Below are 22808 nucleotides of genomic sequence, written 5' to 3' on the forward strand. Positions count from 1 at the left end.
TTTTTACTATATTTTTGGATTGTAATGTCCAGTGCAGAGTTAATGTTATATGGCTCGCTCGGTGAATCACTGGCCGACTCGGTGATCAGCCGCAAAACAGTGGTTCTGTTCAAATTCCCTATAAAATCATAAATGATTCCATTTGAGCTAATTTGACCTGTTTCCCTAACAAGTAGAAACGTAAATTTAACTAGCTAACAACAGCACACATGCATGCGCAATTAACACTAGCAAAGAGATTATCACTGCATCAGCAACTCCACAGTTACTGCCAGTTAATGTCAATGTGTCTGTTTAACCTTGACTTAAACACAGGCTCTTTTCTTCAGCACAATGGTAGCCCACAAAACTCAGACAAACAGAAACCTTTTAAATCACAAAAGAACAGAACATTAAACAGTAAAAGATATCTCCCTATATCATTATGTGCAAAAACACACCAAATAAGATTTGATTCCAGTATTTACAGACTTTTAATTGTTCAGTTTTTATTTTTTATTTTCTAATAAGTGCAATGTGATTTCACCATAATTTTATAGTAAAATAATGGCAGCAGCTTTGCAAATATATCATATCATAAAGTTTGTAAAACTTTTGTATAATGTATAAAGTAAATTATGTATAATGTTTATTGAGATAATAGTACAATGTTGACATTTCAATGATTTATAAGTGATTAATAATATATTAACTAGTAACCTAACTAAAATATTAACCATTAAGGATGTTTGATTATTTCATGGTGCTATTTTTTAAAGATAACTTATGACAGATTTGTAAATCGCTAGCATATTACTTAATAAATTGTGAATGTAAAGTAATGTTTTGTAAATGATTAGTTCATCATCATCTAATCACTTGTAAATGATTTATAACTTAATCTACAAAACATAGATAAAAATATTAACATATCACTTATTAATCATCTATGAACGCATAGTCATGTTTTGTAAATGATTAGTTCATCATTAAATCAAATGACTTATAACTGAACGTTATTATAAAGTGTTACCCAGGTTTTGAATACTTATAGGGTGTAGACAAATGTCTTCTCTGACACACATGGAGTATTTGATGTGCACTTGAGTGGAGGGTAAAACCGGTTCAAATTATCACTAGATCCCACACACTCCACACAGAACACAAGTCTTTGCTGATGAGAGAAAGGGTTTAACTGTAAAGGTCTCTGCACACTGAGTCTGAAACTTTCATATGCGTTTTTTTTTCTTTTTTCGTTATCCTAAAAATTTGTCACACACAGAAACCTTGCACACTGAGTCTGATTCGTATTAATTAATCCGTTGCGAAAAAATTCTCAAAATAGTACTAAATAGAATCTTCAAGCAGTGAGAATGATTTTGCTGTCTTCTCGCCTCTTAAAAAGAGAAAATATTGGGTCCACCCAATACTGAGATATAGAGAGGAAGGAGATCTCCCCCTCAGGACCAGCGGGATTATAAATAAAAGTTTACTTCAGGATGTCAGTGGCTCAGTTTGATGCTCTGCTAGCGATACTAAAGCAACATATTAAAAAGAAGATCACCAATTTCTGTGAACTCAGTGTGCAAGGATCTTTACGGTGCTTTGTGCTGCGAGACGAAGTGAATGAGCTTGACAATCGCCATTCTGGATTTTGCTCTTCGCTTTTATGGTGGCTCTGAACTGTCAAAACACCTCTCAATATGCCTGCTACAGATGCAAAAAATTGAAAAAATCTAACCAGATCTAAATTTTTTTATGATGGACTAAAATTTCGGAGGCAGTGTGTAAACGTGATTGACATAGTGTGAGGTCGTATTATTTTCTAACGTGCGAAAATTTTGGAAAAAAAGTAATTAAACCTTAAGTCATTTACACATGTTTATTCACTTGACAGCAAATAATTTATAATTATTTAAAAAGTTTTAGCATAATTGCATTTTTGGGCTTTTTTTTCAAACCAGCTAACAACTTTAACGAAACATACACAAATTATATACTGATTATTTACTAATGGATTAATCATCATTTGTTCATGATTAACAAATGTTTATTGAGATAATAGTACAATGTTGACATTTCAATGATTTATAAGTGATTAATAATATATTAACTAGGGCTGTCAATAGATTAAAAATTTTAATCGCACTTTTATTGTGATTAACACGATTAATCGCACACTTATCATGAAATTAAGCATATACCATTTATCTTCCTTATTACGTTCATTTTGTCATTATTTACTATATCCAGCAAAGTAAGCCAAAAGATTGAAAGGTGTTTCTCACAAAACTGTATTTTCTGAAAGCTTATTTCAAACCAAATGATAAAAGAAGTTCATATAATTGATACATTTGTGCATACTGACTAAACACAGCAACATACACAAGACAAATCAAAACATTATCCTGAATGCGTGTGGAAACAATGTGAATGTAATGAAATGTGTCTGTGCATGAATGCACCTTGATCTTTGCGTCAAGATCGCTCAAACCCAGTGTATTTCAGACTCACGCATGCTTACGACTCCTGTACGTTACCGCAATCGTCTTTACCTTGATTGCAATCCTCAACCATCAAAACTCAAAGATCAAAAGAAGCTGGTTTGCTTTATCCAGCTGAGAAAACGTAGTTTGCATTTCACACAGTGGTGGGATGTTTTGACATGACGTTCAATCTGTATTTCCAGCCCGATCTCACGGCAATTCGTACATATTTTATACGAGGTGGCTAATTCGTACGACCTCACTCGTACAAATTCATTCAATTTTTGCTTAATCGTACGTATTTTACGAGTTGCCAATTCGTATGAATTTGTACGAATGACCTACAGCTAGCCCCGCCCCTAAACCTACCCATCACTGGGTTTTAGACAAATCGTACTAAATCGTACGAGTGAGGTCGTATGAATTCATACGAATTAGCCACCTCGTAAAATACGTACGAATTGCCGTGAGATAGCGTTGGTATTTCACAAGCTTGTGTTATAAAGCGAAACATATATTGTATATGTGTATATTGTTTATGTGCTCTGAAAGGAAAAAAAAAACATTTTGAAATTCTGGGTTATTTCTCTCAGCAAATCTTCTTCCAGAAACAGAAAGTAACCGGGATGAACTTGTTTGTTTCCGCGGAGACGATGAATGTGAAAGGCTCGAACGGCGCGTGGGCGTGACCGCATTAGATATATTGAGTTGAGACGGGAAAACTGGACATCGCATTGGTTTCATACGGATTACTTTAACATAGAATATTTGTTTTAGACGTGACTTACTTCATTTAAAAGTAGATATTTCAAGCTTTCTATACATATATTTCTCATGTATTTGAGGCGAGTATTCGTGGAGATTCATGTTGTTTTATTTACGTGTCCGTGACAGAGACAGAGCCGGTAGAGAATGCACCCTGTTTATTTACTCTATTTTTTAAAAGCATATTGTTTTGTTGTTATTATGGCTATACACAAATAAAAGTAGACCATTTGCAGTTTCAAATGATACCTTACTCTTATCTGTACGATCAAAACTCGTGGAGTATTTTTAGTTCATTTTGTCATAAAGAAAAAATGAGACAGCCCGCACCGTGCGGGCTTCGACCCCAGGGGGTTAAAGTTAGTGAGGTAATTAAGAGGTTCATTGAGTAATGATTGATTATTGAACACACCTGATGTTAACAAGCAGAATCACCAAAGAATAAAATCATAATTTTTAAGTCACCATTATAGTGGTCAGTGTTTACTTTAGTTGGGCTCTTGACCCTTGACTTTTTACTATTATATTTTATTTGGCTTTATTTCTCTTTTCTTCAGTGATTTTGCATGTTAATCACAATTGTTCATCAGTGTCTGGATTCTCTCTGTCAGGAGGGCCATATTAGTAAACTCATGAAGAAAATAGTGAATGAGGGTGTAGAGTATGATTTGGGACACGGTCTCTGAGTGTCGACTCTGAACACTGATAATTAACAGTATATTGCAGTGAATCCACTATGCATTCTGAATTTTATTTATTTTTTCCTTGTGTGTGTATCAGTTATATCCACCTGTTTCTCCAGCAACCAATGGGCGATGACCTACTTCTGCTTTCCGGTATTGTGTTTCCTGTTCAGCGGCTAACCTCTACGTGCTAAGTTGCTAGCGTTCGAACTTGATAACAAACTAAGTTGTTAGTGCCATGATATCAGAATAAGTTGTGTTTAAATGTTGTTAACATGAGCTCAGGTTCAACTTGTGCCGTTGTTGGCTGCCATAACAATTCAAGAAAATTTAATATTTTGTCGGAAACGTCTTGCTTCGAACATCAACAACTTCGAAGAAATTGTCCGTGTCCATCGCCCTATGCTTTGCACTCCATGCCACGGAATGAGGAACGCAAAACAGCGTGGCTTGCAGCTTTGAAACTAAAACACCCTCCAAAGAAAGTGTATGTTTGCTCTTTTCATTTCTTAAAAAAAAAGCCAACCGAACTGCATCCTGATCCGGAGCTTTATCTGGGCTACGACCGACCACCTCCGAAGACGAGGAGAAAGCTAGTCCGGCTAAATGCGTCGGAAACGGCTAGCAGCAGCAATGAAGACATCGAAGGCATTAAGTTAAACTGTAGCTTTACAGTTATTCCATGTTTTATGCAGCAAGTTATATAAATACTGGTTATGTAATTTTGGCCTGCAAACTGAAATGACATAACGTTAAGCCAAACCTTACTTTTAATTTAACGTTACTAGTATTTCCTTTCCGTGATATGGGAGAACCGGGACGGCTGAAAAAAATTCAGATAAACACCATTTTAAAAAGAAAACGTTACAGACGTTAGGGTTCTGCTTAAGTACTTCATACTGCATGCTGATGCAACGTTAGTTTGACATATCAGTGTTGTATGAGCTCAGAGAAATTTGCTGTTTCATTCGTCATGTGTTTCACTCATTATCAGATCGTCCCTATACTTACATCTACTCCACTACATTTCAAAAGGCAAATATTATAGCCTACTTGTAAACCACTACAATTATTTGAGAGCTTTATTTGCTAGTTACCTTTTCAGTTTTAGATAATTAATACAAAACATACATTTACTGTTCAATTATGACATGTTGTACTTCTAGGCCCATTTTCCCGTTAAGGTCTTAAAATAAACCAGGACTAGGCTAATTCTACTTAAATTAATCCACACTAAACAACTGACTTTCTGAGATGTTGCTTAAATTTGGATTAACTAGTTCTAGACTACAGAGTCTCAGATTAAGGTAATCAAGTGAGATCATCTTTTGTAAACCCGAATAGATTAATGGCATGCACATGTGGCTAAGGAGAGGTTGCTATAAAAACCTGGTATGGAATACTTGTAATTCATTAGTCTTAAGGAGTGTGTGGAACAGGAGTCACTACACTTAACCAAAAAATGGATAAAGACAAAAGAAAACGCTCAAAAAACTTCAGTGAATTTGAGAAGACCCTTTTTAAACAAATTGTATCAAACTATCCTGTAATTGAAAACAAACAGCATGATTCAGGTACAGAAAACAAGAAGAAGAAAGCATGGATTTCCATATTGAATGAATTCAACTCAAATGAAAAAGTAACCAAACGGACACTCCAACAAGTTCAGGTATGATTTATTGTTGCCCCATTCTTACAAATCAGTAAATTATAAATGTTTTCATTAATGAAATGTAAAAAGAAAACAATATTATGTAGAACTCCAACTTCAGAGTGTATATTATCTTGTAAAGGTCCTGTGGAAAAACATAAAAATAAACCTGAAAAAAACAACTGCTGCTACGCGTCAAAAGCGTTTCAAGACAGGTGGGGGACTTCCAGTTCCACCAGACACAGAGGAGTTGGGGTACTTGTTGGCTGGGATTATTGAAAGTCAGCAACCCCTGGAAGGTATTCCAGATGATGACCATTTGGACAGTTCAGGTGAGGAATCTTTCAAAGACTCATTTGATAGGACACGTCTCATTTACAGTAACATGTGTTATCCCATGCAACATACAGTAATTAAATGCAAGTCATGTCTTGTAACAAAAATGACGTAATGACCTTTATTGTTGAAGTCAAATGTAATACTAGATTTTTTCTTCCATACAAAGATGACCTGATCTTCACCCAGGACTTGGGGGGCGCAGGGAACAGTCAAGAGGCTCAAATTAATCCATCAGCAGCCAGCACCAACATGCAGCAGCATCCAGTCTCCTGCGGTAGCATTAGTCAGCATCCAGCAGTCTCTAATCCAGGCAGCAGGTCAAGAGGGAAAAGGATGACCATTCATGAGAAACTTGCCATAGAGTTCCATGAATGTAAATTAAAATATTTAAAAGAAGAACATGAAGTCAAAATGAAAATTCTTCATCTTGAGTTGTCTATGAAAGAGAGAGAGATGAAGCAGCAGCAGTGTCAATTGTCTTTGGAACCAAACCTCAGTTAAATAAAAAAAAATGTCCTGAAATTGTTTACCTGTCTATGCCAATCATTTATGTATCACTCAAGGCACATTTATGAGAAGTGCTGCAAAAGCATCTCTGTAAGCAAGTCCATTTCTGTCATTGGCTAGCTCAGGGATGGGGACATGTTGGTCATCATCATCTTCAATATCAGGGTCTGGGCAGCCACACTGTTTAAGAAAATTATGAAGCACTGCTGTTGCAATAATAACAATGCAGCACCTCCTAGGTTCAAACCGCAGTGTATTTCGGAGACACTGGAAACGATTCTTCCAAACACTAAACATGTGCTCTATTAGCCCTCTGGTGAGAATGTGAGCTTGGTTATAGCGCTGTTGCTCTGGTCTGACTGGATGGAGATAAGGGGTGAACAAGAAGTTTGTCTGTGCATACCCACTGTCACCAAGTAGAATTCCAGAGTGTTGTCTTGCTTCAAACTGAGTATATAAAGAGGAGTTGTGGAAAATCCTTGAGTCATGAGTTGAACCTTTCCAGCGTGCATCAATATTGGAGAACTGCATAGTGGGAGTGCACACTCCTTGTACATTTATTGAAAACCAGTTTTTACGATTTCTGAATTCCTCAGCATCTGCTGTAGAGGGACACTTGATGGGAATGTGGCAGCCATCGATACAACCAATGACTCCAGGGAAGTTCCCATATTCATAGAAATCTACCTTGTAGGTGGCCTGTTCAGCAGCATTTGGGAACTTGATGAAATCCTTTTTCAGTTCACATATAGCACTGCAGACTTTGTGTACTATTTTGCACACTGTTGATTCACCTACACCACACAAATCCCCAGTTTCCCGATGGAAGGTTCCACATGCCAAAAACCTTAAGATAATTAATATTTGTAAGGAAGGAGAAATAGGGGTGCCTCTGACTAAGTCACCTGAAAGCTTGGGCTGCAGCAAACCAATTATTTCTGTTGCATTTTCCTTTGAGATACGGAAACGGTCAAGAAAATGTAAATCATCAAAATCATTTAGTGGGTTGCTCCTGTCTTTTAGCAACCTTCTTTCTGGTCTTGGTGGTGGTCTCTGATTGTCATTGAAATAGTCAAGGTAATCCATTTTTTGCTACTGTGGACGTGAGCCTTGAAGCAAGCAGTTTTTAATCTGAGGTTAAACCTGCTTCTGACCAGGTTTAATTTAAGACTTAATTTAGATCTGGATTAGGTCTAATCCTACTTCTAGAAATCCAATTGTTTAAATCAAGACTAGTGGAAGTCTGAGACTATTGTAATCCATGTGTGAGAAAGCTACTTCAATAAATCCAGGTTTAAAATGACATTTAGTCTACGACTAGGCTTAATCCCCGTACGGGAAACCGGCCCCTAGTGTTTACTTTACTACTGTGTAACTTTGGCAATACTTTTGTTTTGGTCAGACTGCTCAGCGGGCCAGTCCTCAACTGCTTCAGACCAGATCAGCAACTCAAGTTCTGCAACTCCCATTGACCAACAGTTCCACTCAGTCCATACACAGTGGGAGGACCCTGCCTGACAAGATCATGATTACTGCAAGGCAGCCAGCAGAAAAGATGTGCAGGATAAAATGACTCCGTGTGATGACATTGCCTACTTTTTGCTTCAAAGTAATGCGGATGCTTTGCTCTACACTGGTCTGAATCTAGAAACATTCGACATTCTTGTATCATCACTGGAAGGACATGCCAGTAATTAATTTACAATGCCTGTTCGAGATCAAGTTCTCATGACACTTATGAAATTAAAAACAAACCGTGTAATAGGTGATCTAAGCAGACAGTTTCATGTATCACTGAGCATGGCTAGCAAGATAATCTCATATTGGATCGACAAACTGGAGGAAGTTTTCCGACCTCTAATTCCATGGCTTCCAAGAGAAACTATTCAGGCAACCATGCCTGCAGCCTTCAAGAGGAATTTTCCAGGTACAACATGTGTTATAGACTGCAGTGAGAGCCTTTTACAGAAACCCAAAAACCTTGATTCCAGAGGAGAAACATACAGCCATTATTATTCACATAACACTGTGAAATACCTGGTAGCTGTTGCCCCATGTGGACTAATTATGTTCATTTCTTCAGCATATGGAGGGCGATGCAGTGACAAATTTATCACTATGGATTCAGGCATATTGGACTACTTAAAGCCTGGAGAGGCTTTACCATAAAAGACTTGTTGTTTGAGAGAAAGGTGAAGTTGGTAATGCCTTCTTTCACAAAAAAGCGTGGACAGATAACAGAGGAACAGGTGACAAGTACTAGACGAATTGCACATGTGAGAATTCATGTTGAAAGAGCAATTCGGCGTTTGAAAGTTTACAAAGTACTGTCCCAGGTTGTTCAGATCACTATGGCTCCTAAAATTGACAAGATTCTAAGAGTGTGTGCTGCTCTTGTTAATCTGAGGGAGGATCTTATTCGAAATTAGGGCTGCAGCTATCGATTTAGTAATCTGCTAGTTTAATTTTCGGAAATAGCAACATTTTTATTGCTTACAATATCGCTCAAAAACTAAACATTTTTAGTGCCATATTACATTGTTTTTAAAGAAAACACAAAATGCAAAAACAACTTCAAACTACGGCATACATTAAACATACATATACATTACCTTAAAGGGATAGTTCACTTTAAAATGAAAATTCTGTCATTGTTTACTCACCCTCTAGTTGTTTCAAACCTGTATGAATTTCTTTCTTCTGCTGAACACAAAGGAAGATATTTTGAAGAATGTCAGTAACCAAACAGTTAACTGGAACCATTGACTTCCATAGTATTTTTTTTTTTCCTACTATGGAAGTCAATGGTTCCAGTTAACTGTTTGGTTACTGACATTCTTCAAAATATCTTCCTTTGTGTTCAGCAGAAGAAAGAAATTCATACAGGTTTGAAACAACTAGAGGGTGAGTAAGTTGTGCAACTTAACTTTCAGAACTACAAGTGTCAACCTGAAACTGATCTGCATATAGGCCTAACAAAGCTTAATAATTAAATATGTGATCCATGTATATACAATATTATATATATATATATATATATATATATATATATATATAATATATATATATATATATATATATATATATATATATATATATATATATTAAACTACTTGTATATGGTTGGAATCACATTGCATATTTTTTCATAAAAAAAATTAAGACTGGCAGCATGTTTTTGCTTAACACTGAAAGAATGTTTACTTTACACAGTCTAAAGGTATCCCAATTTTCTCAGATTCTCTTAATGTATGGCACACATTTATGGTCATGCTACATGTGCAGATGTTTACTGAACCTTGTCCATTACCTCAATGTATCTTTTATTTAGCTTAAACCGTCCTGCAGCATATTCATCTACAAGCTGAGGTAGCATACGTGAGAAATAAAAACCTCGCAATCGCTTGACTTGCTCCGTCACAAATGCCTCATCATACTGCACTGTAAGGGAAACATGCTCTTTGGGTGTCCAGATCAAATGTGTAGCAGATTTTAGACCTGTGCAAAACATTGTAAGCTGTATTTGCATGTAATATCCCCTACTGCCAGTTTTCTGCAATTGCAGCCCTCCATCTACTAGTTTGATATCACTGCATTTCTGAGTAAGCTGTACAGTAAGTGAGGGCTGGGTTGGCACTGGACATTTTACTTCCAGTAGCACACATGAGTCAATGACCCCATCAAGACTGGCAGAGAGCCATGGTTCTTGGACACTTACAACAGTGCCCCTATGCGTAATGCTCATGCCCTCTTCTTTTAGCTCTTGGCAAGCTCTATATTCATTTGCTTTTCCATAGTTAGTCGCATAGTTGCCACGAAATGAGGGGTATATGTGCTCACATAAAAATTTGTCACTGCTTGTGGTCGCATGGACGGGAACCTTTTTTGCAGAACTTGCTGTAAGTCTAATTTTTTCTACAATTCTGCCACAAATCAGAGGCACTTTGCTCTCTGGTTTCTAATTCTAATTGAGCTGCTTGGGCATCACTAACTTCAACATAGGCCTGGTAGAATGCCTTGCATGGGTTACAGCTAAGCTCATTATTGTGTATCTGATGTGGCTGAAGAATCGTGTCATCAATTGCACTGTAACTAGTGCTAGGTTGTTCTGCTGATGGTGAGGCATTATAACACTACCCTAATAATGTGTTATTCAGGACAAAAAGGGGTTGGAGAGTGGATTTGTCCACACTGTCTCTGAAGTCTTTGTGTGACACATGATGTGGTGTATTTGGGAATGGTTGACTGGCTACAACCCTACAGTTAACACTGTATTGCTGTTCTGCCTTGTGGTGCCTGAAGTTAATCTGACTCAAGGTTCTTTGATGTCCCTGCATTCCACCTGCGCTACTCATCTGTACATGCAAGCCCTGTCTTTCCACCAATCACTGCATTTTGCACCTGCAATGATGGCATCAACACTGTCTTGGTTATTTATCCACTTACTAAAGACAGTAAGCATGTTAGCATGAAAGCAGTTTATTAAATTACAAGTGAAAAAGTAAATTTTGACAAGTGCTATGCATATGTAGTTTATTTTTACCTTCCACAGAATAGCTGCTGCATGGCTACATGACTTCCCTAACCCGGCAATGCAAGCGCAGCCGACTGTCTCAATGACTCCACTTTCCCTCAGCATTACCCATGCTGTATGTTTAGCATTATTGACACTCTGACTGGGCTCTACTGCTGCTTTCAAAAATATAAAGCCGCTGTGCTTCTTCAACAATACTGTACCTATTTTGTTATTGTGCAAGTAAGTATATGCTTCTGTGCTTTTGTAATTACGCAATTCTTCGCCATCAACCCCTTCAGAAAATAAAAGGTAATTAACAACGTCGATGTAGCTAACATCGGGCCATTGCTTCATGTCATCTAGCCACTCCGTCATAAGGGATGGATGAGGGACTGTTATGGTACTGTCGTCGCGACTAGTTAAAACATCCATGTTGTGTATCCACCTCCGTTTTTTGTCCATTTGTGCTTCATCCATGGAGAAACACCGGCTTTTACAGCAAACAAGCTAGTAAGCTACAAGCTATCAAACGTACACAAGCTTCGAACCGGAAAAGGACAACCGGCTTCCGGTTCAAATGCGCTATGAATCATGGGTAAATTCGCTAACCAGGAAAAAGGTGGATAGACTATTTATCATTTGGTTCTTTGGTGTCCTTGTGGAATCTCCAAGTGCCTTTTTTCTAAAAAAACAAAAAAATCTTTAAACAGCTTCATCTTGAAATAAGCTTGCAGAAAATACAGTTTTGTGAGAATAACCCTTCAATCTTTTGGTTTACTTTGCTGTATATGATGACCAAATCAAAGTGTTAAATAAGATAAATGTTATATGCTTAATTTGATGATAAGTGTGCGATTAATCAGGATTAATCACACACAAAGGGTGTTCAAATTTAAATGTTTATTTGAAGTGTCAGTATTTGGCAGGTGAGAGTTTAACCTGGGTTACAAAAGACATTCATCAATGGACATAACATGTAGACCAGGGGTGGGCAAACTTTTTGACTCGAGGGCCACATCAAATTTTCCACATTAAGTGAGGGGCAGCATAATATGTTTATGACAAATGAAGCTTTGATTTTTTTAAATTGACACTCACTACTGTACTATGTATACTTGTACATACATGGCAGTTCTTTTCTTGTACCATCTCTACCTATTTTTATGAGCACTTTATGACACACAGATAAGTTGCATTGGTGTACAAGTCTATGTATAAGAAACATTTTATCAATTCATTCAGAAATAATGTAAAATAAACTAAACGTTTACAAACATTAGAAACATGTATTTATATTTCCTACACTCCACAAAAAGTCCTGTAAATTTAGCAGTGTTCAGAAAGAACGAAAACATAAGTAAAAAACAAACACAAATTATAGTGGCATTCACCATAAACATATATTATAAATGCCCAGCCTTAAATATTTAAAGCGAAACTGAAACTAGCGGCATGGGAAGTCGTGGCCTAATGGTTAGAGAATTGGACTTGTAATCCAAAGGTTGCGGGTTCGAGTCTCGGGCCGGCAGGGATTGTAGGTGGGGGGAGTGAGTGTCCAGCGCTCTCTCCACCCTCAATACCACGACTGAGGTGCCCTTGAGCAAGGCACCGAACCCCCAACTGCTCCCCGGGCGCCGCAGCATAAATGGCTGCCCACTGCTCCGGGTGTGTGTTCACGGTGTGTGTGTGTGTGGATTTGTTCACTACTCACTGCTGTGTGTGTGCACTTGGATGGGTTAAACGCAGAGCACCAATTTCAAGTATGGGTCACCATACTTGACAATACGTCACGACTTTACTTTACTTTACTTATGGTTGCTGAAATATGCACAATTTAAACTCACTTATCACCAATCCTGATGTGCGCGCTTTGCGCTTGACCTTGATTGCTTTATATAAATCACCTTGGAAATTACAGTATGTTTCAGATGAAAAAACGCGATTTGCAATCCAGAAAAAAACAGTACTATATACATTTTCATAAAAATGTGTGTGAGAAACAGAAGAAGAAATCATATCTTTGCAAGATAAAATGACAAATTATTTCCATGTTTTCTCCAAATTACAGCACCCATGAGCAGGAGGATAACACTGCCATTTGTTCTGATACTGGATAGTCTTTTAAGCATTTTTAAAACAGTTCCAATACAAGGCATTTTTCAAAACAAATGAACACTTTCACATTTTTAAAACATGTAACTTATTTACTATTGTGCCAGTTTTGTAGTGTATATAGCTATTTTGACTTTTAATATAAAGTAAGAGCCCCGCCCTGCACAGCTTCTTTCCGTGCATACATTATCTTGCTTAGTTATTTAATCACATGCAGAAATTATTGACAGCGGATTTCTATTCGTATTGTAATCATACATTGATGAGAACAGACAATTTTCATCCACACCAGATTACTGCTGATGAAATCAGCTTTCATTACAAATCAAACATTGAATGAATGAATGAATGAATGATGCATTTATATAGCGCTTTTATTGTGTATTGCTGTACACCCAAAGCGCTTTACAATCATGTGGGGGGGTCTCTCCTCAACCACCACCAGTGTGCAGCATCCACTTGGATGATGCGACGGCAGCCACAGGACAACGGCGCCAGTGCGCTCACCACACACCAGCTACAGGTGGAGAGGAGAGAGAGTCATAGAGCCAATCAAGTGGTTATTTGGTATTTGGCATCCACACAAAATACATATCTTAATTTTATGTACTACATGGGTTAATGCCTCCATTAAATGATCCTAAATTCTAAATAAATCACAACACGCATGTGAAACTGAAAAACTATTGATCAGGAAAATCATACATCACAGGATTACAACAATACCATAAGTTCCCACAGCAAGCTTATAAATGACATGAAAACAACCTTAATATATGTTGTAAATATATTGTATGTATTGTTTTCGAGTATATTGCTTCAATAGCAGAAACTAGTATAATTTGTCCCTTTTAAAATACTTGAGCAAAAACATTCCGTCTCTTTGTCAGAGAGCAAAAAAGGCGCGTTCCTCACTTTCGTGGAGATCTGGTGTTTTGTTTAGTTCCGATGTCGGCTGTAAAACCGTCTTCCCTTCAGATAACATCATTGAATTACTGCGTTAATGGTCAGGGAATCCGGGTGGGTTTGTGCCGGAGTTTCTCAAACTGACAAGGTCTTTGCCCTGGTCGACTTTATTTATAGTAAACCGCTTGACGGTGCTGTCCTTTAAAGATATCCAGATGTTCTTCTGAGATAAGAAGGTTCAGAGGAGGAGATCGACCAGCCAGTCATATGCTGGGAGTGGGCTTTGATTCCTGTCCAGGAATGTGGCGTCTTGAAATTAGGTGTGTGTGTGTTCTTGTTCCGACCAGGCTCTACAGATATCTCATTAACGACTTGTCCAGAAAGCGTTAAAATCTATACGTTATCTCTTAACAATTCAATTTTATTCCTGTGGGCCACGATAATAACACAGAATTGATTAGGTAATTTTGAGCATAGGTAACGGAATCTTTGGCAAATAGTTTAAGACTTGAAAATCACACAGCACCAGACAAAGATTCCTTTATAAAATCAAAGTTTATTTTACTACTCTACAATACTACTAAGCTAAATAACACAAAACAGAATACGTAAACACAAAAACACACACATTGCAATGAATTGTTTTGATCTGATGAGAGTTTAAGGTTCTAATGCTCATTTTCAAGAATGCTCTAACTTCAACCTGAGGGAGTCACAAGCAAGGAACTTTACTATCTTTACACTTAAAGATGACTGCTGATGTGTCGTCGTCTGACGCGTTTCAAGGAATGCCCTTCAGTGGTTGGCGTCTTTGTGACGTGATGATGCTCAAAGTTCTTCCTTGAGTTCCTTTTGCGTAGCTTCAGACTGTCAAGGGTTTCTTCAGAAGTTTGACTAAGTATTGATAGTTGTTCAAGGCTCGGCCAGATGTTAATGGCTGGGAACGCTTAACAGCAGGAGCTGAAGTTTCACCAGGTCAGCGCGCGAGCAAGCAAAGAGCGAGCCTAAGCAAAGCTGGGTGTCTGTCTTCAACGGGCTGATTTCAGTCCGCCCCTTTTGCTGTTTGATCCAATCACAAGTGTTTCTGTAGGGTGGAGCCCCGCCCCGCACGGCTCAGTTTTCCGTGCGTAAATGAAGAATATGTCCTAGCAGATCCCTATAAATGTTTTAATCATACATTATGATGAGAAAAGTCCGAATTATTGCTGACGTAGCTAGCTTTCATTCAAAATCAAACAACAGGTATTTTAAACCAGACTGGCTGTCTGGTGCAGTCTCAACAACCTGGAGCTTCACACGCTCAAAACTGTGGAGATGATCGTGGACTTCAGGAGAAACCCCCCTGCTCTCCCCCCACTCACCATCATGAACAGTACTGTGACTTCAGTGGAGTCATTCAGATTCCTGGGCACCACCATTCTCAGGACCTGAAGTGGGACAATCACATTGACTCCATTGTCAGGAAGGCCCAGCAGAGGTTGTACTTTCTTCGCCAGCTGAGGAAGTTCAACCTGCCACACGACTTACTGAAACAGTTCTACTCTGCCATCATTGAATCCGTCCTCTGCACCTCAATAACTGTCTGGTTCAGCTCAGCTACCAAATCTGACCTCAGAAGACTACGGAGGGTAGTCCGGACTACTGAGCGAATCATTGGTACAACCCTCCCCACTCTCCAAGAACTGTACTTATCCAGAGTGAGCAAAAGGGCTGACAAAATCACTCTGGACCCCTCACATCCAGCACACTTCCTCTTTGAACTGTTACCATCTGGTCGACACTACAACGCTCTGAGCACAAGAACGACCAGACACAGAAACAGTTTCTTCCCTCAAGCAATACATCTCATGAACACTCAATAATAAACGTGGAACACACAACTAATACATTATCCATTCACCACACTCACTCACTTATTTTATTTTTATTTTTATCATTTCTAATTTGCACATACTTGACCTGTACATACATAGTCGCCTATATTATATATTGTGTTTTTTGTTTTTTTTTGCTGCTTTGTACATTGGTTATTGGCTATTTCTTGTTATCTTGTTTTGTATTACCTGTGTCCTGTCCTGTTACTGTCTTTCTGTTGCACTGTGGAGCTTCTGTCACTACAACAAATCCCTTGTATGTGTAAACATACTTGGCCAATAAAGCTCATTCTGATTCTGATTTAGCATACACAAAACACATACCTACAAATTCAGCCAAGTATGGTGACCCATACTCGGAATTCGTGCTCTGCATTTAACCCATCCAAAGTGCACACACACAGCAGTGAACACACACACACCGTGAACACACACCCGGAGCAGTGGGCAGCCATTTTATGCTGCAGCGCCTGGGGAGCAGTTGGGGGTTCGGTGTCTTGCTCAAGGGCACCTCAGTCGTGGTATTGAGGGTGGAGAGAGCACTGGACATTCACTCCCACCACTTACAATTCCTGCCGGCCGGAGACTCGAACCCGCAACCTTCGGATTACAAGTCCGACTCTCTAACCATTAGGCCACGAATTATGTTTAAGTGATAAGAAACAACCGTGAAGTCCTGTTTTAAATACATTCCAGATTTTTCCACACATATATCCTTTGTTTTAGGGGTCTCATGAGACGTTAAGGAGTGCAGAGCAGGATGATTGGGCACGGTGCTGGTCGTTAATTCATTTTACGGCCACAGCAAATTTATCCGGAATGTGCTGTCCTGTTAATAGGTGTGTGTGTTCTTGTTTCGACAAAGTTCTACAAAACTATTAACACTGTTTTTGAGTTTCACAACTCTAAACACATATTTAGCTCTTCACACCATCATAACGTCACCACAACTGTCGGTTCTCACCATGTGAACACTGGTGTGCAACATTTTCACACGCCAGTCAGAACCACAGGATGTGTAAAAATAGGCATGTGTGAATTCAGTGGCTGTGGATAACAAAAAAGCATGTTCAGGAATTGTTTAAAACTGATTTAATGGGATGGTTGAGTGTTTTTTTTTCTAGGCTTGATTGTGTTTATTAGGGATGTGCATCTCCATAACTGAGGCTGATGCAATACGCATCTCGATGCATAGCCAACGATACGATACATTAAAGATACATATGAAGCAGCTAGCGATGCGATAAGATTCACCCCTATTACGATGCAGTGCGATTCAATTCAACACAATGCGATTAGATGCAATACGTTCCAATGGAAAAAATATGATCGCTTTTATTTCTTTGGTTCAGACAGACAGCAAATCTTAAATTAAACTTATGTGTCTTCTGACTTCTAAAGCCTTGAGGTCTGTTTCATAAAACACATTTACCAAATAGGCTTGGCTTATTTCAGTTAGTCTGACTCACTGTCAAATGATTTGGTTCCATAAAGCAAATTTAACAAAGATCAACCTCAGTCACTGTGGCTACTTATGCTGGAAAGCTAACCTGGTTCAGGGCAGGCAAACGGTCAGGCTAAGCTGAGCTCCTCTAACACTGACCAATAGGAATGCAATGATATTACCACTGACTCTCTCACATACTGTCATAGCCATGCAGCCTTTCTCTCTGGTTTTATAACAGCTGTACCTTTTATAGTTAGAACATTACAATGTATTATAGTTATTACAATGTAACATTACTCTTTAAAGCATTAACAATCACTAAATTAAAACTACATTTTAACTGCTATAAGAAACACACATTAATTCATCTGAGCTTAGTAATTAGGACTGTATTAGCTTCCATTTTATTTACCCATTACAATAGTCCCTTTACTGCTATCATAAAATGCATATCTGACTCAGAATTATTGTGCTCCGTCTGTTTAGCACGCATGCGCGCAGCAGCGCACGTCCACTCACGTAAAGCGGGATTTATACTTTTGCCTGGCTCCGCTTCGCGAGCCTCCACTGACTGCGCACGCACCTTACCAAACGGACGAGGCTTTTATACTTTACTATTCTTTGAAACAACAGGGGGCGACGAGGAGTAATTGTCCTCTAAAACCATCTGGAATCACCAGTGAGAAGTAGTCATTTGCAAATGCCAAAGTCAGTGGCAGCGTCCGAAAATTTAGTCAGCTGACTTGCTGCCTCTCTGTCTTTTGAGGCATTGACTTTGCAGGCAGCGTTTTTGCACAAAGGCACCTCACGAAACTGATTTCGGACAGGCTTCTGAGGCAGCGTAATGGTTTAATGATCTACAACAAAATAGAAAGAGTTTTGGTGATAACTAAACGAATATTTAATTACTATAATACTGATTTCTCGCTAGAAATAACATCAAAAGTGCAAAAAGTTAATCAGAAATATGTATTTACACACAAACTAACCAAACAAAACTTTCAGACGCCATCTTTATTTTTTAGCGAAGTGAAGCTAACTTTGGATTCGGACGTGCCTTGATGCCTTCCTATCTAGGAATGTGTCCTCTGAAGCATTTTTCAGTTTTCAGATACAGCCAATGAGTTGATGAATTAATAATTTCTTTATGAACTTAAATAAGCTTGTGGGTTTATTTTGCATCAAACACAAGACATCTTTAAGCATATAGTGTATAAATAGTGTCTACATTAATTCTAATTCTATTTTTATACAATAAAATTAAAACTTGAATTAAAAAGCCTTGGAAAAACTATGCAAAAAAACTAACAAAAAACAAGCATTGTTTTCCGTCAAAGCATCAAAAAGCACCTGATGGAGTTTGAACTTAACAATAAACTGCTTCTGTTTCACACATGCAGGTGTTACGAGATTTTCGGTTTCCGAGACTTTCGGTTTCAGTGGGTGGAGCATGCATGAATATTGATTTTCCCGGACATGAGTGCGGAAGTGAGAATTTCAGCCTGCGTCCCAAAGTGCATACTATCCATCATAAATTCTATGTGATATTAGTAATTTTCAATACTATTTTGGGTAGATAGGGTGGATAGTATGCACATTGGGATGCAGGGCAAGTTTACGCTCCTTGTATCGCAAGTTTAATGGAGTATGTCCAAAAAAGGTAATATTTTCAGCGTTGTGCAAACGTATGCCTAAACAACATTTCTTCATCATTTTGTAACAATTTAAGAGAAATGAACACTCAGTTCACAGGCAACAGCTCTGGTGGACATTTCTGCAGTCAGCATGCCAATTGCACGCTCCTTCAAAACTTGTGACATCTGTGTGATAAAGCTGCACATTTTAGAGTGGCCTTTTATTGTGGCCAGCCTAAGGCACACCTGTGCAATAATCATGCTGTCTAATCAGCATCTTGATATGCCACACCTGTGAGGTGGATTGATTATCTCGGCAAAGGAGAAGTGCTCACTAACACAAATTTAGACAGATTTGTGAGTAATATTTGAGAGAAATAGGCCTTTTGTGTACATAGAAAAAGTCTTAGATCTTTGAGTTCAGCTCATGAAAAATGAGGGCAAAAATAAGTGTTGCGTTTATAATTTTGTTCAGTGTAATATTTTTAATAGTTTGCAAGTTTTGTGCAGTCGCCCCTGACTGAATGATTGCAGACATTGTGTTACTATAAAGCTCCGCAAACCTCAGCTAGTTGTATACATTGATTTCAGTTTGTTGTGCTGTAGCTTGCAATGCTTTAAAACTGTCTGCTACTGTTATCTTTAGTGCAATAGCTGAAATTAACTTATATCTGTGGACTAATCATTTTTTATCTATACTGGTGTGATTGTTCAAACTTTTTTGACTTGTATTTACAAAATGAACAGGAATTTGTATGGACAAAGTGTATAAAGTAGCCTACTTCTGATACAATGTAATGAGAAAACAAGTAGGCCTACTTCACTGCATTTTATGGAATAGAATATGCAACTAATTTGATGTTAACAAAATGATTTTATTAACAACACACACACACACATATATATATATATATATATATATATATATATATATATATATATATATATATATATATATATATATATATATATATATACAGTGTTGGGGAAGCTACTCTGAAACTGTAGTTTGACAAGCTACAAGCTACTCGTAAGTTAAAGTAGTTAAACTACAGTCAAGCTACCCTTTTGGAAAAGTAGTTAGCTACACTACAAGTTACTATCAAAAAGTAGCTAGCTACATTGAAACTACTTTTGATTTTTTTGAACAACGTATATTATAAATAACTGAATAAGTGTCTGAGGAATGTTTTAAGTAAAATATTTAGTGTTTAAAACAATGCAATACAATTATGATTTCAAAGAGTATTGTTTTATTACACTCAAATATCTCAGACTGTTACAAAAAGTGTAACCTTTACTTGTCGTTTCTTTGAGAGACATGAACTTGGACAAATAAGGCCATGGGTAATTAACGTTAGTTGTTTCTCCATCCTCCAAATCTGCCGCCACGTCTTGCTCCATCGTGGATAATATGGGTGTGTCAACCCACTTCTGTACGTCAGTGAACCGTTAGCCGCAAGATGCGTGATTAAACAACAGGTGGCGGTAATGGCAAAAAATGAGTTTGTAATCAAACAAGAAGAATATCCTTGCATTGCGCTGATTCGCGCAGGCTCGACAAAACGCAATGTAGCTTTTGCTCGCGCTACACCGCTACTTGCTGCAAAACGTAGTTAGCTACTGGAAAAGCTACACTGTTTAAAAAGCAACTGAGCTACTGCCAAGCTACTGAAAAATGTAGTTAAGTTAGTAGCGTCGCTACTTGTAGTTAACTACTCCCCAACACTGTATATATATATATATATATATATATATATATACAGTATATATATATATATATATACATATATATATACAGTATATATAATATATATATATATATATATATATATATACACATATATATATATATACATATATATATAGAATCTCACAGAAGTGAGTACACCCTTTACATTTTTGTAAATATTTTCATGTGACAACACTGAAGAAATGACACTTTGCTACAATGTAGTAGTGAGTGTACAGCTTGTATAACTTTGTAAATCTGCTGTGCCCTCAAAATAACTCAATACACAGCCATTAATGTCTAAACCGCTGGCCACAAAAGTGAGTATACGCCTAAATGAAAATGTCCAAATTGGGCCCAATTAGCCATTTTCTCTCCCCGGTGTCATGTGACTCATTAGTGTTACAAGGTCTCAGGTGTGAATGGGGAGCAGGTGTGTTAAATTTGGTGTTATCGCTCTCACTCTCTCATGCTGGTCACTGGAAGTTCAACATGGCGCCTCATGGCAAAGAACTCTCTGAGGATCTGAAAAAAAGAATTGTTGCTCTACATAAAGATGGCGTAGGCTATAATAAGATTACCAAGACCCTGAAACTGAGCTGCAGCATGGTGGCCAAGACCATACAGCGGTTTAACAGGACAGGTTCCACTCAGAACAGGCCTCGCCATGGTCGACCAAAGAAGTTGAGTGCACGTGCTCAGCATCATATCCAGAGGCTGTGTTTGGGAAATGGACATATGAGTGCTGCCAGCATTGCTGCAGAGGTTGAAGGGGTGGGGGGTCAGCCTGTCAGTGCTCAGACCATACGCTGCACACTGCATCAAATTGATCTGCATGACTGTTGTCCCAGAAGGAAGCCTCTTCTAAAGATGATGCACAAGAAAGCCTGCAAACAGTTTGCTGAAGACAAGCAGACTAAGGACATGCATTACTGGAACCATGTCCTGTGATCTGATGAGACCAAGATAAACTTATTTGGTTCAGATGGTGTCACGCGTGTGTGGCTGCAACCAGGTGAGGAGTACAAAGACAAGTGTGTCTTGCCTACAGTCAAGCATGGTGTTGGGAGTGTCATGGTCTGGGGCTGCATGAATGCTGCCGGCAATGGGGAGCTACAGTTCATTGAGGGAACCACGAATGCCAACATGTACTGTGACATACTGAAGCAGAGACTGGGCCGCAGGGCAGTATTCCAACATGATAACGACCCCAAACACACCTCTAAGACGACCACTGCCTTGCTAAAAAAGCTGAGGGTAAAGATGATGGACTGGCCAAGCATGTCTCCAGACCTAAACCCTATTGAGCATCTGTGGGGTATCCTCAAAAGGAAGGTAGAGGAGCGCAAGGTCTCTAACTTCCATTTGCTCCGTGATGTCGTTATGGAGGAGTGGAAGAGGACTCCAGTGGCAACCTGGGAAGCTCTGGTGAACTCCATGCCCAAGAGGGTTAAGGCAGTGCTGGAAAATAATGGTGGCCACACAAAATATTGACACTTTGGGCCCAATTTGGACATTTTCACTTAGGGGTGTACTCACTTTTGTGGCCAGTAGTTTAGACATTAATGGCTGTGTGTTGAGTTATTTTGAGGGGACAGCAAATGTACACTGTTATACAAGCTGTACACTACTTTACATTGTAGCAAAGTGTAATTTCTTCAGTGTTGTCACATGAAAAGATATAATAAAATATTTACAAAAATGTGAGGGGTGTACTCACTTCTGTGAGATAGAGTAGAATCTATAGCTAGTTGCACAGTGTAAATAGCATATTGTTAAAAAATACTGCTATTTTAACTTAATGTAAATATTTGCACTTAGTGTAAATAGCATTTATTGCTATTTGCACTTAGTGTAAAGAGCATCTATCGCTAAGAAAATATGTTATTTGCACTTAGTGTAACTATAATCTAATTGCTATTTACACTTAGTGCAAATTAGAGCCCTGCATTTCGGCCCAGGCCCGACGCCCCCGACTTTTTTACGCCTCTAGGGCCGGGCTTCAGGCCAATTTCCACGTCATAGTTCAGATGTGGGCCAGGCCTCGGGCCAGTTTTGGGTTTCTCCTTATTTTTATATTGTAGACATCCATCGATTAGTGATGAAAAAAATTGCCGCGCTGGTGGAAACAACACCAGATGGTGTTTAGTGTCCCGCAGCAGCAGCAGAGAGTGACT

At 38.4% G+C, this 22808-nt stretch overlaps 1 protein-coding gene across 1 annotated transcript; it reads right to left on the reverse strand.

Annotated features, from left to right (window-relative positions):
• Window positions 1-6461: 6461 nt before the first annotated feature.
• Window positions 6462-7496, reverse strand: LOC306854147 (putative nuclease HARBI1; the record flags this gene model as incomplete). Its single annotated transcript, XM_079391969.1, has 1 exon — window positions 6462-7496. One exon carries the CDS (start codon window positions 7494-7496, stop codon window positions 6462-6464), a length of 1035 nt encoding a protein of 344 aa, XP_079248095.1.
• Window positions 7497-22808: the final 15312 nt, after the last annotated feature.

Source organism: Barbus barbus (genome assembly GCF_936440315.1).
Source record: "Barbus barbus genome assembly, chromosome: 34".
Classification (NCBI taxonomy): Eukaryota; Metazoa; Chordata; class Actinopteri; order Cypriniformes; family Cyprinidae; genus Barbus; species Barbus barbus.